Source organism: Phycodurus eques, chromosome 17 (genome assembly GCF_024500275.1).
Source record: "Phycodurus eques isolate BA_2022a chromosome 17, UOR_Pequ_1.1, whole genome shotgun sequence".
NCBI classification, from domain to species: Eukaryota; Metazoa; Chordata; class Actinopteri; order Syngnathiformes; family Syngnathidae; genus Phycodurus; species Phycodurus eques.
The window spans coordinates 10,913,882-10,930,782 of NC_084541.1; the positions used below are offsets into that span (position 1 = coordinate 10,913,882).

Below are 16,901 nucleotides of genomic sequence, written 5' to 3' on the forward strand. Positions count from 1 at the left end.
CTCTGAGCTGTCAGGTTAAGGCAATACAAAGTAATCATGATATTCTCTATGCTATAAATTATGACTAAATGTAAAAATCTGATGTAAAAAATCAGTAACCCTACAGCAAGTTCCACAGCATAGCTCTAACAGACTATACACATTTTTTGTGGCTGACGTTGTAAACCACAATTTGTCAATTAGTCAAGCTCAATGTGAGGTGGCCATCAGCCTTGACAAGCTTGGTAGACAGACAAAACATTTTAGATAGGTTCTAAATAATGACATGAATTTGATTGAAAGACTTGCTCAGGATCACCTCACATTTATGCAGTGACTTGCTGCTAGGCAGAATTTTTGGGACACTGCCAGGGGCGCCGTAAGGGGGAAATTAATGACAAAATTAAAGGCCCATGACTGACAGGGGCCCTAGAAAATTATATTTTGACATGGACATTTTGACATCTCTAGGCCCCAAATGGATGGTGGTCCCAGAGACACATTTTTGCCACCAGCCCCAATAAAAAAAAAAAAAAAGAAAACAAAAAAAGAAAAATGTTTCCTACCCCAGTACCAATCACCGTACTGTTCCTTGGAGACATAGGGCTGAAGGATTCACCTCGACCAGCAAAACGGCAAAGAAAATCGTCAGGAACACAGTCAGACTTTGGACACATACACATGGTCATTATTGACCAGTATGGTGGGGCGTCACTTTATGATACTACCAAGATTTGACGTTTTGAGGTTCCGAACAACGGCGCGGCGTAAGAATGTCACGCGGTACAAGAAGACACACTGAGTTACTGCCTTACTTACTGTTTTTAATTTGATAGAAATATTTATTGTAATTCTGACTTCACTACCACATTGGAGACGGATTTCGGTGTCTTCCAAGTTGTCGCCAGTGTAGGAACGGAAATCTGAGGACCCATGTATACGTATTATAGTTCATACGCATTTTTCTTTTCAATTGAAACACTACTCTGTAATAAATAGAAAATACCTATCGTCTGTCTATCCATATATCAGGCCAGATTCCAGGAGCCAGTATTTATCGTATAAGGACTGTATAAGGAGCCAAAAATGATAAAGTTATACAGCAATTGATCCACTAAGTAGCCCGCATTCTTGGTTTATCATACAACGGTTTGTGACTCATCCTCAGTTTTGTGTGTTTGTTTCTAAACAATAACTAACGTTATTTAAATTGGTATGAACTTGAGGACAATAAAATCCATATCGATATCCATATTGAAGTAGAAATCATGGAAATTAATGGATCTCATCTGCCCGCACTGACCTCCGCTCACCTTTGGTCCTCCAAGTTGCACTGTCCACTAACCCTTCACATCAGATCCCCACCCCCATGCCACATGGCTGCTCTTGGATTAGGAACAATACCAAGAATTAATATTAATGTTATTCACGGGATATGAGATGTGTTTTTTTCCAGTCCTCACTCTAAGCCTTACATTGTTGCTTTTGGCTTCATTTGTACTGAATTCCTCTGTCCAGGGAGAAACACAATAAGTCCTTACAAAGTACCAGTGCACGACAAAATACAAGGTTTGACAATTTTCTGACATGCCACCAATGCAGTTATTCTTGAATCCCTCCAGAGCATCCATTCATTAACTCATCGCGTTGCACTCATTTTGTGCTTTTCACACACAAGTGGCTGCATTTCCGGCAAACACCTTTGGCAATAAACATTTAACTTATTCATATATTAAGTAAATCAGTGAGAAACACCATTCAAGCTTTATAACATCAAAAGAGCTTGTTTCAGAAATGATAGGTAAAACACCTGTGAATTGTGCCAGCATTTTAAAACATCCCAATCTCCCTCGACTCTGTAATGCCTGGATCAGACTGCAAGACAAATTTGTCAGACTTCTGCCATAAAATCTTGCCGTATCTCGGTCAGACAGCGGTAACACTACACGACATATATTCCGATACCAACGTATCCCGTCTTTTACGATCACTGGGCTTTATCTTGTCAAATAATACACTGTCGGGGAAGCGGGACTAGAAAACGTGTCAGCTTTCACCGCAACTGGATACAACCGTTACCATGCAACAACAAGTTGTTGTCAAACAATGGATCTGTTGGGGAAAAAAAACAGGAAAAAAAACATGTGGTGTCACGTTTTGTGCTGTCCATTCAAGAAAGGCTTGAGGTAGGTTCACATACTTTTAATACGATACGGCTAACAAGTAGGCAACAAAACATTATGTAGCCTAGCAAGCTAGTGCTAGCAATAACGCTTGTACGTAAACATGCTGATGTTCTGTCGAATCATGATCTAAAGCTTCGGTAAACACAGGTTTGTGCGCGTGAATAAATGCTGACAACGGCAAGGAAGTATGTTGACAACGGCAAGCAAGGGAAGCGATGTGCCGGTCACAATACGCAATTCGCAATACTGCTTGACCTTACAGCCAAACAGGACAAAAAAGAAGAAAAAAAAACAATACACAATCCTATTGGTCGACATCAAGGTGTGCTGTTGGAGAGTTGTCGTTCATATGTCACACTGCATGGAAGCTATCCCAAGCAAATGCTAGACTTTTCATTTTGGCATCGTCAGGGTTGTCGAAGGGCCAAATCGTTGGTCGTGGATTATGTCACACTACAAGAAATGTTGTCGTTCCCGCCAAAATATGTCTGGCTGATCTAGGAAATCGCCCACGATAGCTAATCGGGCCAATAGCAGGGATAAAATCATGTAGTCTGATCAAGGCAAAAGGCTAATTTCTTCCATGAACAGGTCTTTTTTTAACCTCCCATACCATTTTGTGGCTCAGCCATCACTTTGGCTACATTGCCATTTGATTCCTCGAAGGAAAACATTGGCTAAGATGGAGTTCTGATCTAGAATTGGGAGCTTCAGTGGCTTTAATTGATCCAGGTAGCCACCGGTCAACAGTGGAGTTGACCTGTGCCCTTTTTGGCTGATTGAAATCTGCTTGTGCGAAAAACTACTTTTTGCGAGAGGACAGACAATTGATCAAATAGACAGGAAAGACAAATGGGATGAAGTCAGAGCTGATATTGGCACGCCGGTAAAAAGAGGAGAATTTGGTTTGTGGTGAGGAGCAGCAGCTCTGCTAGAGAAAACGGCGACCACTTAGGTTACATATTTCTTTCTTCCGTCTACCCTTGAAGCCTGTTTTCCATTTGAGAGGTGCGGAATGGAGCGGTGGGCTTGTTAAGGAGGGATAAAGGGTTTCAAGGGGGTAAATGAAAGGCACCCAAAAGCTCAGCGGAGCGGCGATGCAAATTGCTTTTATTCTTCACAGCTTGCCACTTTCCACTATCTGATTTCAGCACCAGCGGTGACCTCCCTCAGATGGTTTCTCTTTCTGCCTTTATCCCCCGACCCTTTCCCCCCCTTCTCCTTGCTTTCCCTATTTTCCCGTGTCCCATTTGCAGGAAAGTATATCCACGTTAATCTCATAAGAGCTCATGCTGTATATATTTGTACACTTTGGGGAAAGTAAAATACGAGCGCATGTGAGAACACTTCGGAGGTGAGTGTGGATGGTTTTGTCATTTTGTCATTCAAAGTCTTTGGTCACTAAGAGATTTGTTGTTTAAGCATTGCTGTAAGGACCATAGATAACTAGAATGTCTCTCAGTAGAGGGAAGACCTTGGCAGAACTGGTAACAAAAAAAATAATTTATATGTGCATGCATTTGTGTTTGTTTGTCAATGCATTCATTATTTAGCATGCTATTTCCTGGTTCCTGTAGGATGACGAATGGGTTGTGCCATTAGGGGGAAAATGAATCCATCATTTCCTGTAACTGCACCTTTTTCCAGGTCTTCACCAAAATAAAGTGAACCGCCCCTTTACTTGGAAATTGGTTTTGTATTTTTGTAATCCTGCTAAACATATCTGTCCCCTACTATTTACTCTTTTAAGGGTCTATCTCACTGGTGGAGACGTTGCCGACTGCCACAACTGATTAATCGTGGCGATTCAGGAGACCAAAATATTGCTTGCGCTATCAACATGCTTGTTGAGACCAGGTCGCCCAGAAGTCGCCGAGACGTCATCACAAAGTAGTAGAGATGTCTCCGCAGTTGAGACTTGAAAATGTTGGAGTGCACTTTTCTATGTTGAGGTTTTTTTGGCTTTTGACTGACTTTTTGGGGTCTGTTTGGATGGGGATTCTGTAAAGAGAACTTTTAAAAAACTCAACTACGTCATTGTTATCTGACCATACGCTAAATTGACCTTGAAGAGTCCCTTTAATCAGTCATGTTATATGACCTTTAAAAGTCGATGCAACCTCCCTTTTCACGTATTTTCTATAATTCCTTTAATTTACCCAAACCTGCTGGAGAAAAATGTGATCTCACCGCACCTCAGCCCATGCTGCACTATCATCCATCTACTTCAGTGTCTTCAAAAAGCCCTCCAACAACAACAAGCGGCTTTCAATTTCCTGTGCCACACTGTCCTCTTGCCGCCAGCGACAGGCTATGAGGAGCCTAGCAGAGGGCACAGCTTCTCCAAAGAGGCCTAATAATAAACATGGCAGCCCCCACCGAGCTGAGTGACATACAGTACATTCCCCAGTCTCCCAGCAGCTGAATACGGACTCCTTAATATTCAAGCGTTGTACCTGGAACAGCTTGTGCACTGCATGGAGTCAATCCGCAACACACATACACAGAGTCTTCCGCAGGGGTTTCATTTGCCCTGTTTCTTCTAGCATGAATAATTAAGTTTTACACTGTTGTATCAGCAAAAGGCGGCACGGTGAACGACTGGTTCGAGCGTCTGCCTCACAGTTCTGAGAACCGGGGTTCAATCCCCGGCCCCGCCTGTGTGGAGTTTGCATGTTCTCCCCGTGCCTGCGTGGGTTTTCTCCGGGCACTCCGGTTTCCTCCCACATCCCCAAAAACATGCATGGTAGGTTGATTGAAGACTCTAACTTGCCCGTAGGTGTGAATGTGAGTGCAAATGGTTGTTTGTTTGTATGTGCCCTGCGATTGGCTGGCAACCAGTTCAGGGTGTACCCCGCCTCCTGCCCGATGATAGCTGGGATAGGCTCCAGCATGCCCGCGACCCTAGTGAGGAAAAGTGGCTCAGAAAATGGATGGATGGATGGATGGGTATCAGCAAAACTAATAAAGTTCAGTTGGACTTACAGAGACAGTTAAAATGACGAGAAAGACGTTTAGGATACATAGGCTAATCGGACAGCTATCAATGTCTGATGTGTATTATTTAATCTGTCCAAAGTCATATACACTTAGGTACTTAGAAAACCTCTGGCAAGAGCAATGATGTCAATCAATTTAATCCCTCCATTTCTGTTTCCTGATCACATCACATAAGCCTCAATCATAACTGCCCCATATGTCAATGAAAAGGTTTTGATCATAATATTCATATATAACCCTAATAGAATTACAAACTAGGGGCTAATAATAATCCATCAATTTTCAGTAGCGCTCCTCCTTATTAGGGTTGTGGATGAGCTGGACCCAATCACAGCTGACTTTGGGCGAGAGGAGGGCTTTTCCCAGACAATTGCAAGCCACAAACAACCACACACACACACACACACATTCACACCTGTGCACCATTTAGTCTTCAATGAACCGAATGCGTTTTTTTAATGTGGGAGGAAGCCAGAGAACCTGGCTAAAATGCACACATGGAAACTCCACACAGGAAGGATTCTAACCCCCAACCTCAGAACTGTGAGGCAGACACACTGACCACTACCTCACTGTGATGTTGATTGCAGTAAATTTTTTCAAGGTGTCTTTCATAACAAATAGGGACACTTTACAAAGTTCACAATACATAAAAAAGATAATATAATAACAGTAAATGGATTGTATACTTTTTACATACATATCCATTTTTCTGTTGAATAACTACTAAGTATTAGAATATAGAAAGAAAGCATTTGATGGGGCATTGCCTCCAATGCCAGCTTGCCAATGTTTTGGGGCTGTCAGTTTTCAAATTCAGAAGAGTACTACTGCAAGAAAACCACACCGCATTGAATGCAACTCCTGAACCGACACAATGGAGGAGAATGAAGGTCTCTTGTATAAACACATTTTATCCAAAAGTTTAGTTGTGCAACTTTGTTGCTATATAGGTTTCCTGTAAGTATATGACCTTAAGCTTTCAGACACAATGTAATGTCCTCTCTGGTATCATTATCTTGACTTTTTCATCATTTATTTTGGCCTGGACATTGCTTTGAAGAAGCTCGCTGCCAATGGTGAATTGAATTTAGAGGCACCATTGTTTTCCAGAAGCAGGGATGCTTAGTTTAGGCAGTTGGCAGCTGTGCAGCTTAACAGACGACATACAATTTATTAGAGTCAATTGGGGCATCTGCAAGCTCTCTTTGTGTCCCTGGAGAGGAATGTTGGAGTTAAAGGCCATTCGGAGAGAGACGAGAAGGGCAAGCGAGGACAAGGCCCACACAGTTTATTAGTGAAGGATTATCAAATGCTTGAAAATCCCGATGGAAGATGTAAAAAAAAGTTGACAAAGGTTTCCCTCTCCATTGTTATCGGTGACCAAATAGTATTCTACGTTATGAGTGAAACTCCATGTAGTGTGTTTTTCTGGACATACTCTACTCTTATGTGAACATAGGCGTCACTAAAACTTTGAATAGTAGTGACGCACACACATCCTCACACACCGCATGCATTATGGAAGGCTGGAAATTGACTGCTTTTCAACTAGAGTGTGAAATGCAAAACACCACGTACGTACACACAATGTCCACAAGAATCTATTGAATGGATACATTGCTGGATCGATGGTGAGTGAGGAGGCTGTAATCAACCCTTACCTGAATGTCAACTCAACAATGATTTAAATTTAAATCCAGCCCATCAATGCCATTCCAAGAAAAACACAACAAAATGAACGTTGAAACAAAACATTGCATTATTAAAAACATTTTAAATATAAAAAAAACTTTAAATTAAACTAAGGATAAAAGCTCGGTATACTATCCATTGCAATATTTTCTATAAATACAGATTATAATGTATTAGAAAAAATATCATACCATTGTCGATTTTCTAACTTACTACATATGTATGGCGTTTTCAGTGCATATCTTGTTTCTTGTAAAGTATATACATTGATGCTTGCTGTCTGCTCTTGCCTTTTCATGTAATGCTGCTTTAACAAGCTCTAATATTATGTCTTGTTGTAGTGTATCTAATAGTGTCTTAATTTATGTCACAGTATTGTATCTTATTGCATAAACTCTTATCATACAGTCTTTAACTCATTCACTGCCGTGGCTGTTGATATTTGTCAACTGGAATCCAACAATTTACTGACACCGACACATACCGTAATTTCTCGTGCATAATGCACCTTTTTCACCCCCAAAATTGTCAAAAGTCAAGAGTGCGCATTATACATAAGTGCAGGGGCAAATGGAAAAAAACGTTTACATTTTATAAAGGTATGCCTCCAGCAAGTGGTTATGAAAAAGCTGTACACGTACATTTCAAAATACCACCGCCAAAATTAAATGTGTTTCCCCTGGTCCTTCATGTTTTCTTTAAAGAATTGTACCCATCTTAGAAATTCTGCCTGGGTAATCAAACATAAGAGTACAACTGTGTGTGTTCTCATTTACTAAATAGAAGTAAGGCTGTGAATTTCAAAATAAGAGAAAGTAAAGAAAAAAAGTGTTACGTGTTCAAATAAAGTGCTTAACTTCAGAATAATTATTTGAAAACAAATAATAAAATACAGATAATACTTCATGTTTTGATCATATGGGTATGAGCAAAATCATGCATTATAAAAATGCATTATACATAGGTAGAAGGGTTTTCCAGAATTTTGAGGTCAATTTTGGGGGTGCGTATTATACATGGGTACACACGAGAAATTACAGAAGTTGTCAAGTGCGTTTTACAATGGGTAGTCATGGAAGAGGGTCTTGCTCAGCTTGTCGTGAAGATTTTTGGAAACCACTGTAATGACTAACAGATCCTTTGGATGGTGACGTTGAATCACTTTGGATTTGAGATTAGCACATCTTTTTTGTTGAAGATACAGATTAGGGGGTGATTCTCATCTTGTCACATCGATTATGATGAAGAGAAATGCCAACGTGTTGAAAGTCAGACAGGTTTAGGCACCTGATGTACATGTACGTGTGATATAAAGTGTGTGTCGCGATGGTTTGAAAAACTAATGCAGTTCATGGAGTGGATGGTGAACACAATGTAAAAATACCCTCACGCGAGCCATGTGGTGAGTCAGTGTCGCTCACAGCATTTTTTTTTCTGGTGAAAGAAGAGTCTACTCTTTCTTTTGGTAGATTTGGTGCATATATAGTCACAGAACGCAATATTCTGCGGGTCTTGAAAGATCAGTCAAAATGCTTTAATATGACAGGCAATTTCGTGAACTCTGCTTTGAAAACAAAAAAATGTAAACACAATTCCGTACTGTTTTTTAATACTTACAAGGAGGTTCTCAATTTCCTCAGACCTTATCAAAAAATTATTAGAACATTGGGAAGCTTCCCACTTCACTTTCACAACTCCAACTGTGCTGACATTGGGCGAAAAGTTGCATTTGTTTTGCCTCCCTTTTGAAGACTCCAAACAAATGTTGTGATGGAGAAAGTCCTTGTTCCTTTCAAGGCCTTTCTATCACTTGATTTTAGTGTGCTTCACAATGATTGTGGAAAAAACACTTGCCTTCTCGGCTGTATACCCAAGACACATTGTGTGTGTTTATTCTGACAACAAGCTCTGATAAAGCAGCCCCGGAGTTCAGTGCTCTATTGGAGGCCGACAATGTGACTGCAAGAAGCTGTTAAGTGGTTAGCGTGAGGTAGATAATACTGACCCAACAGTTTAGAGGTTGTGATGACTAGCCAGAAAACATGAGAATACATATTTGGAGTTCACTAGAAACACATTTATCACCCAACCTCCCAGCAACGCCTTGTTGTCTACATTGTGAACACCTTTACATTTGAAGTATCCATCCATTTTCTGAGCCGTTTCTCCTCACTCGGGTCACGGGCGTGCTGGAGCCTATCCCAGCTATCATTGGGCAGGAGGCGGGGTACTCCCTGAACTGGTTGCATTTGCAGTATATACTATTTATTTTACTTTGTCTTTTGCCTCTAAATGTAAAGTTTGCTGTACACTCACCAAGCATAAGTAAGTAAAACTTTCTTGATCAGACCGGAACACATTCATTTGTGCCTCTTGGAACAATGAAAAAAATTGTCTACTTGTTGCGAGGCCGAGTTAATAGTACCAAATTTGTATTGCATTGTATTTTTTTTTTATTGATAAAGAGATGCAAGTCAATATAATGCTGCTAATATTCCAAAGTGCATGTTGAATAAATATAAGTCTTCAGCTACTCTTTCAGGAACTATGGTATCTCTGGGTCAAACTGTAATCACAAACTTCATTCTCCTCCACTAAAGAACAGTGAGTGCGAGCAGACTAACGAATACGGCAGTGGGCCAGTGGACTCAGATGGTCAGACAATTAACCCACTTTGATTTGTAACTGTCTAATCCCCTTCGCAGGCCAAAGCGCAAAACTTGTGTCATCATTCAATGCAGAGTGGAACACGTGGACACAGCTGAGAGTGGAGATAGAAAAGAGGACAACACTAACTTGGCATCAATATTGTTTAGGTGTTCCTAATGGAGAAAGAAAACTTAAAATTCAAATGATCATGGTCAATTTCCAATGTACGTGTAACATATTTGCTAGTGTTGCATTCAAGTATCTGTGCTTTTCTGCATTCAGAACAATGGATTAGTACAGTATGTCTCTTTAGGGAGACATGTAGGTACACCTACCAGCATGAATAATGCATCTCAATCTTGGATTTTTTGTTTTTACACTTTAACCAAACATCCCCTGTGACTTCTATCAAAGATTGGTCGATTTGTTTAGAATGTATTCAGAATATGAACATTAAAGTATACTGTATGCAATTCTTATATATTTCATTGTAGTGATTTTGTCAAAGAATGTCATGTGGGAAATAGGCAGGGATGTTTAGAAGTGTTATGTAAATGCAACCTAGAGGATATTTACCACCCTTAGTATTACTATAAGCAGCAAACCCAGGCTTTAATTGATGTACAGTAGATGCAGAAAATTGGAATAAGTTTATTTCATTCATCAAAACCAGTTTGGAAAACTTGAAGCCGCCAAATAAAATGTACTTATTTGGATCTGTATACAATTAATCAAGTAAGAGTACTGTTACTTTAGAATGATATGACTCAAGTAAAAGTAAAAAGTAGTCTTCCAAATAATTACCTGAGTAAGAGCAAGAAAGTACTCAGTGAAGAAACTACTCAAGTACTAAGTAACTAGTCAGTAACTTCAGATTTTTTTTTAAATAAGAGCATTAACGTCAAATAAAATAAAAAATATAAATGTGCAAATTCAGATATTACTGAGCAATATCGCTTAATCTAAAACGTAATAAATAAAATGTGTTTGTAAAATAAAAAAAAATAAGGCAAATTCAGCGCCAAGAAATGGTCCTAAAATGTATTATTTGTACTTATTAAACAGCGCAGGTTCACCAGGCAGATTACAAAAACAGGAACAAGGCTGCAGTGGAGAGAAAAAGTAGGACATATTTTTTTATTTTTGTAATGTAAAAGAATTTTGTAATGTGCATTCCACGCCAGTAGTAGGCGATGTCAACTGTTTGTCTTCCTGAATAAAATCATCTTTTGAATATTGGAAATTAGATTTATTTTATTTTATTTATTACTTTATATTAGACACATTAAAGGTTTAGTAAATGTACATTTTAGTGGAGTTATAAGTGAGCACCTACTGCCTTTTGGCACCAGTATGTTTATTTTTTTTAAATTGTGATTAAAAACATCTACCTTGACACCTGTTTTCAAAAGATGCGGGTCCCAAAAACACTAAACTGTTTGACAACATTTTGTATTTTTTATTGTTCTTCTCGACACTTTTGTTTCAATTTTTAGTATTTTATGTAGTTTTCTGGATAAAATGAAGCCTCTATTTTAATCATTTGAGTGACAGTAAACCATAGGGTGTTACTCGCGATACAATACTATTACAATATTTTGACAATGACACAGATAATACAATACGAGGATCGTTCGATAATCGCACATTAAGCACGCAAACCCATTAAAGAAATGAAATCTCATTTCATAATATATCCTGAGTAAAAGATTAATCTCTGATGTTTTGAATGTTTAAAAAAAAAATCCCTGCCAAATTCTGCACACTGACACCAGACAACAATGACCACTTGCAAAATATAATGAGATCAAATACTGTATAAGAGAGCAACTGTACTGCCTTAACAAAGACAATGCAGTGGACCATGCAGGGGATCGAGACTTGGCGCAACCGCGAATAGCAAAAATCTGGGAATACTCGACACCCTTTTATAATTGCCACGAAAAAAAAAAGAAAAAGACGATTCTGCCGTGGATCGAGTCAAAACAAAAATTCAAATAAGCGAATAATATTGAATAGGTTTCCCCCATAGAGGTGAATTTGCAAATGTCAAATAGCGAATATGTGGGCTTCCACTGTGCTGTAATGCTATTTTTTGAGTGACATGCTCAGTTATTAATTTAACAATATGTTCTTTGTAGTTGTAGTTTTCAGTGGCACGGAACTGTAATGCACCATAGTGTGTATTGTACAGTGGCCACCTGCTATTTGCAGGTGGTAGGGATAAACCCGACCCTGAATAGCAAAAATCTGTAAATAATTGATGCGCCCTTATAATTGTCATAAAAAAAACAACAACAACAAAAAAAACTGAATAAAACACAAAAAAGGTGAGTAAGAGGGGGTTTCTGCGAATAATGGGGGATGGATTCCAAAAATCAAATCTGCAAATGCGGAAACACGAATATGCAATATGTGGTACACTATTGTCATGTGAACCAAGAGCCAAAGGAACATCAGTTTTAGACGTTTTAAGTTGACTACAGTCCCCCTCAGTTCAAATAAATGGTTTTCCATGAATAACATTTCAGTAAATGAACCTTGAAAGCTTGAATATACTTGTTTGCGACATAATATCGGAACATTTCCCACAAGAATTGAAAGTAGAAGAAAATACAAGTTGCTTCCTAGCTTTTCCGCTAAAATGTCTTCTGGGAGTACTATCTGACAAGAGGTTGATGTGTCTCTGAGAAGTTTTGTTCATTCATCCACAAGAACATGTTTGAGTTCAAAGCTCAATGATGTTGGACCTGAGATAGACCTGGCTTAAAATCTTAACTGCGTGAATGGAGCATTGTCACTCGGTTGGTGTGGCAAAAGATAACATGATTAAATACAGTATGAGATGGTGAGAGCTGCGGAACTCATGTATCTATCCCCACCCATGCACGATTGTTTGTGGATGTGGATGAAAAATTAATCCTATTCAGGATAAAAATCATATGGTTGTTGTATTTTTGTTGTTGTTGTTGTTTAACATTCCGCTCAACTGTCAAAAAGATGAAGTCAGTGTAGTCGAATTAATATCATTTTTAAAGCTCTCAGGTGCGGATGAGATATTACACAGCGAGTAAGTGGCTCCACAATCTTCCCTCCCTTTTATTATCATATGGAAAGCAATAATCTCTTCTCGCCTTTCAGCCAACATCCATAATAATATATCTGTGTGATATATTGTAGAGGCGTCGCAGACGGCCCATCCGGGATCTCCTTTGCTGAGCTTTTCTCAAAATAACTTCACAAGCAGAGACTAAAATAGCAATGAAAGAAATGCATTTGCATGATTCTCATATGTCAAAAATATGAATATTCGAGCTTCACATTGGGCGGCCAGGCCACCTGCCTCGGGTCAAATGTGTAACATGACATTGGTATTCGGAGTGTGTTTCTCTTTGTATGTGCACCACTGAGTCACGCACAGTGAACTCTAAGCAGCAAGCGCTTGATGACCTTCCCTCAACACTATTTGGCTTTCTGCATGGCAACTCATTCATGTCACCATCTCTCTCTCTCTCTCTCTATCTCACTTCCACATCGACCGAGGTGATAAATGTGACTCCCAGGTCTTACACACGCCTATTCATTTTCACCCTTCAAGCCTCTGACACCCTGCATCAGCCACACACCTCCTCATTGCATTTGTGTAGCACGTAATGTCATTTTCTACACACAGCGTGTGATTCTTGGCTACAGTAATTAGTCAATTGCACTCTTTCAACTGACTTGCCTTTTAAGTCTCAATGTAAAGGCAAGAAAGGTGGGCTTTGAGTCATTGAAATGTGCTGTAGAATATGAAAGAATTGCTTTTTATGAATAGTTTCATGAAACTTTCCATGAGAAGTTTAGCTTGGGCATTCAGGAGCCATACTTAGTTGTACACTCTCTATGTGAAATTAATAAAAAGTTATTTGATTGAGTGATCAGGATATTTATGTACTTTAGAATTCAATGACAAGGACTTTTTAAAAAAATGTTCTATTTGAAGTTCCTCTGGTGGATTTAAGACACGTTCTATATGAATTAATGGTAATACTTTTTTTGTAATTATCATTTACATTTCAAATTTCCATTCCATTCACTGACCAGAAACATCACTGAAATGTGGAGTACAGTACATTATAATTTTTGATTACATGTCTAGATATTTTCTCAAACCTTTCAATGGGTAGTTAAGTTGGAGTGTTAACACCAGTATTTATAGCTAGACACATTCTTTGTGAATTCATCAGAATATCTTTTGAATTTTCTTCCCCCCCCCCCCCCCCCCCAAGTTACTTTCCTAAGTTTTTTTCTGACCAAAAATATTTAATACAGTGTCAGGTAAAATTTCATTTCTGTACATTTTCTGGAAACTTCCAATGGGAAACTTTGAAAATATTGTGACATATACAGTATATCGACAGTATAACCTACTGATATATCCTAAAAACACTAATTGGTGGTACATCTTCGCTTATTTAAGAATTTGGGGGGATTTTTCAATGCATTTATAATGGGCGTCAGTTGTCCACTGGTTTTTGCTATTCGTTGGGGTCACTCCCTATCCTCCATGAATAGCGGGGGCGCACTGTATTGCTTTTTGCATGTTTTGTTTGGTGCGCTGCGACTGACTGGCGACCATTTCAGGGTGTAGTCCGCCGTTCGCCCGAAGTCAGCTGGGATTGGCTCCAATGCCCCGCGACGCTGAACAGGACAAACGGTATTGAGAATGGATGGATGGATGTTTTTTGTTTTTGTTTTTTTGACGAAAAAAACAGTGGAGTCCAATAAGTAGTCCTTTGGGATACATTAGTGTGGAGTGCACCGAAAGGGACAGAAATTGATTCCTACTGTACTTCTAACTTAATCACAACACTTCCCAATTAAAGGAAGTTTTGTGGGCCAAACGTGGCCAGTGTCATTTGAACCTAATCCCTGATGTAACAACACACCCTAATAACTTGCTAATTAATACATTCCATAAGCTTTAGACCTGAGGGGTTCATAGCAACTAAAGCCCAACACAAACTGTAGACTGTAATTGATTACACTAACAACGACAAGGGCAAACAATTTTTTTTGTATTCTCCTCCTCCTTTAAATGCTCTACTCCATTTAGTGTGTAATATGGATGTGAATGTCAAATGCAAACATTAAAATTGGTTTCATTTGACATTTTTGGGCTTAGCTTGCTTGTGGTCAGTCATAATAAAACCTAAATTGTGCAAGAACTTGTCTTAAATTGCTTGTATGAATATGATAATTAGGCTGCAGACATAAACGAGCCTCTTATATAATGCTTGTGTTTGATTTACAGGTAATCCCCAGGTCATGTTTTGCAGCACAATTTAACCTATATGTGTCACGTGTGTGTGTGCCGCGTGTGTGTCCATTCGCAAATAGACGTGGCCTCATCTGCTTTATGCATCACATCTCCACTCAAGCAGGCAGTCTACATGTGCACAAACACAACAACATGAACAAAAAGCCTTGAGGGGGGTTTTTGCTGCTGCCAAAAATATTCCACATGACATCAAAACATGAGTCATATCACAGCCAGCGCTGAAACCACGTCAAAAGAGGGGTGAATTTTCCTATTTATAATAAAACATGGAATAAATCAATGCGGAGAAATAAACCAAAATTGATCAAATAGCAGATGATGATGATGATGGAAACTACAGCAAAAGCTTCATGTGTGACCTTCCAGAGAGAAAAGTGTGTTGTTCCAGAAAACCATCAGTAGGAGGTGCACTTGTATGCAGCAAAAGCTCCCACTTCAACTCCTGTCAGTGTTTACAGTAAAAAAAAATATTCAATCAAATGCAATCAAATAAAATAAAGCACTTGTAAACCAAGCGTGACACATGATCTGAAATTTTTTTTTTAACACTCACTGGGGTCAAAATGCATTTTCACGACAATATTATCCCTTGCAGTCAGGTTAGGAGAATGGCAAGTTATTACTTTTTTTCCCCCACGCATGTTTGTCGCTTTATAAATACCTATTATGACAACAGGGACAAGGCATAATTTAAACTGCAAACTTTTAACCTTTTGAGTCGTTAAACACGACATGTCAATACCAAAAACAAGTGTGGGGGTTTCCCTTCTGTGAATTTGAGAGGGTATCCCCCCCACGCATACCGACTCCACCCCACCGCCCTCCTGCGAGCATACCGTAGGGATAATTAGCCCAACATATACTATAACTTACCATATTGACTTCTGACACCATGTCTATGCTGGCGATGTCTATATTCATGCCCACTCCCACTGGTGCTCCTGAGGAGGATTAAAAAAGAAAAGAAAAACATCACTGGGAACAGTGGTGCAGCCTGTCATAAGGGGATAATGATCAAAGTGCGCAAAAAAAAAAAACTGCACATTTGAAAAGTTGAAATGGGAGGGGGGTGGGGGGGTGTTTTTGTTGCAATGCACGCACAAGTAGTGTGTGTGTGATTTTGAACGTGCACATGCATCCCACTATGGCACATCACTTGGCTGTCATTTGCACAGCATCGCATTGCATTGGCGCAGAAAGTGACAACTAAAGATTTACCTCCGAAATCTGGCCTCAGTCGTATATCATAACCGTTCAGCAGCCTATCCACCGTTTCTTTAACCAAAGGCATATTGCTGGGATCATTCACACCGACGCTGTGGAGGAGCACACACACACACACGAGACACACGCGCACAAATTAACAAATTAAGGTGACGAAACATTCCACGGAGCGCAAAGTCTCCTCCACGATGTCTCCGTTGCTGGTCCGGGAGAGAAAAAAAATGAGGAGTTGAAGCATCCTTACCTTTGTGCGCACACCACGGCCACTACGAGGGGGAACACCCCGACACAAAACCACCATTTTCTTCTTTTTAACACCGCCATGCTCGCGTCTTTTGATGGCGTTTTTTTTTTTTTTTTTTTTTTTTTTTTTTTTCCCCTCAGCGTCCTTATAGAGAAGACAAGACGAGCTACAACTTATTCTTGCCAGTGCGGTAATTCCAATGCCGGGCGCATGCGCAGTCCGCACTACAACGTGAAGACTGATGATGATGACGATGAAGAAGATGATGATGATGATGATGCGTGTGACAGAGGTGAAGTACACAGAAAGAGAGACGCGGGTGGAGTTTAAAGGGTGGGAGTCAACTGTCACTCGTGGGGGATCTCCCAATGTGATTTACTGAGAGAAGGTTGCAGGTTGGGCTCCCATGGAAATGAGCAAGGTGCGTCTTCATGTTAACTGTTTCATGTTTCACCCACTACACTTTTAATCTCCTGTCATCAATTAAATAGGCAAACCCATTTCAATGTATGAAAATAAGCTGTGCACATGCAAACTAATCAAATGCTGGGTTTTTAGTGCACATACACTGGACACTTCATGAAGTCCAGCGTCACAAAGT

General features: G+C 39.6%; 1 protein-coding gene across 1 annotated transcript in view; it reads right to left on the reverse strand.

The window, feature by feature from the left end:
• The window catches only part of LOC133416248 (gamma-aminobutyric acid receptor subunit beta-2), a 61,288-nt gene extending 44,810 nt beyond the window's left edge, over positions 1-16,478 (reverse strand). The window contains exons 1-3 of the mRNA XM_061703028.1: positions 16,301-16,478; positions 16,051-16,148; positions 15,706-15,773 (exon numbers count right to left, since the gene is read on the reverse strand). Coding sequence (XP_061559012.1) covers positions 15,706-15,773; positions 16,051-16,148; positions 16,301-16,380 — 246 coding nt within the window. The 5' untranslated portion in view covers positions 16,381-16,478. The remainder of the gene's footprint in view (positions 1-15,705; positions 15,774-16,050; positions 16,149-16,300) is intronic.
• Between the last annotated feature and the right edge of the window lie 423 nt (positions 16,479-16,901).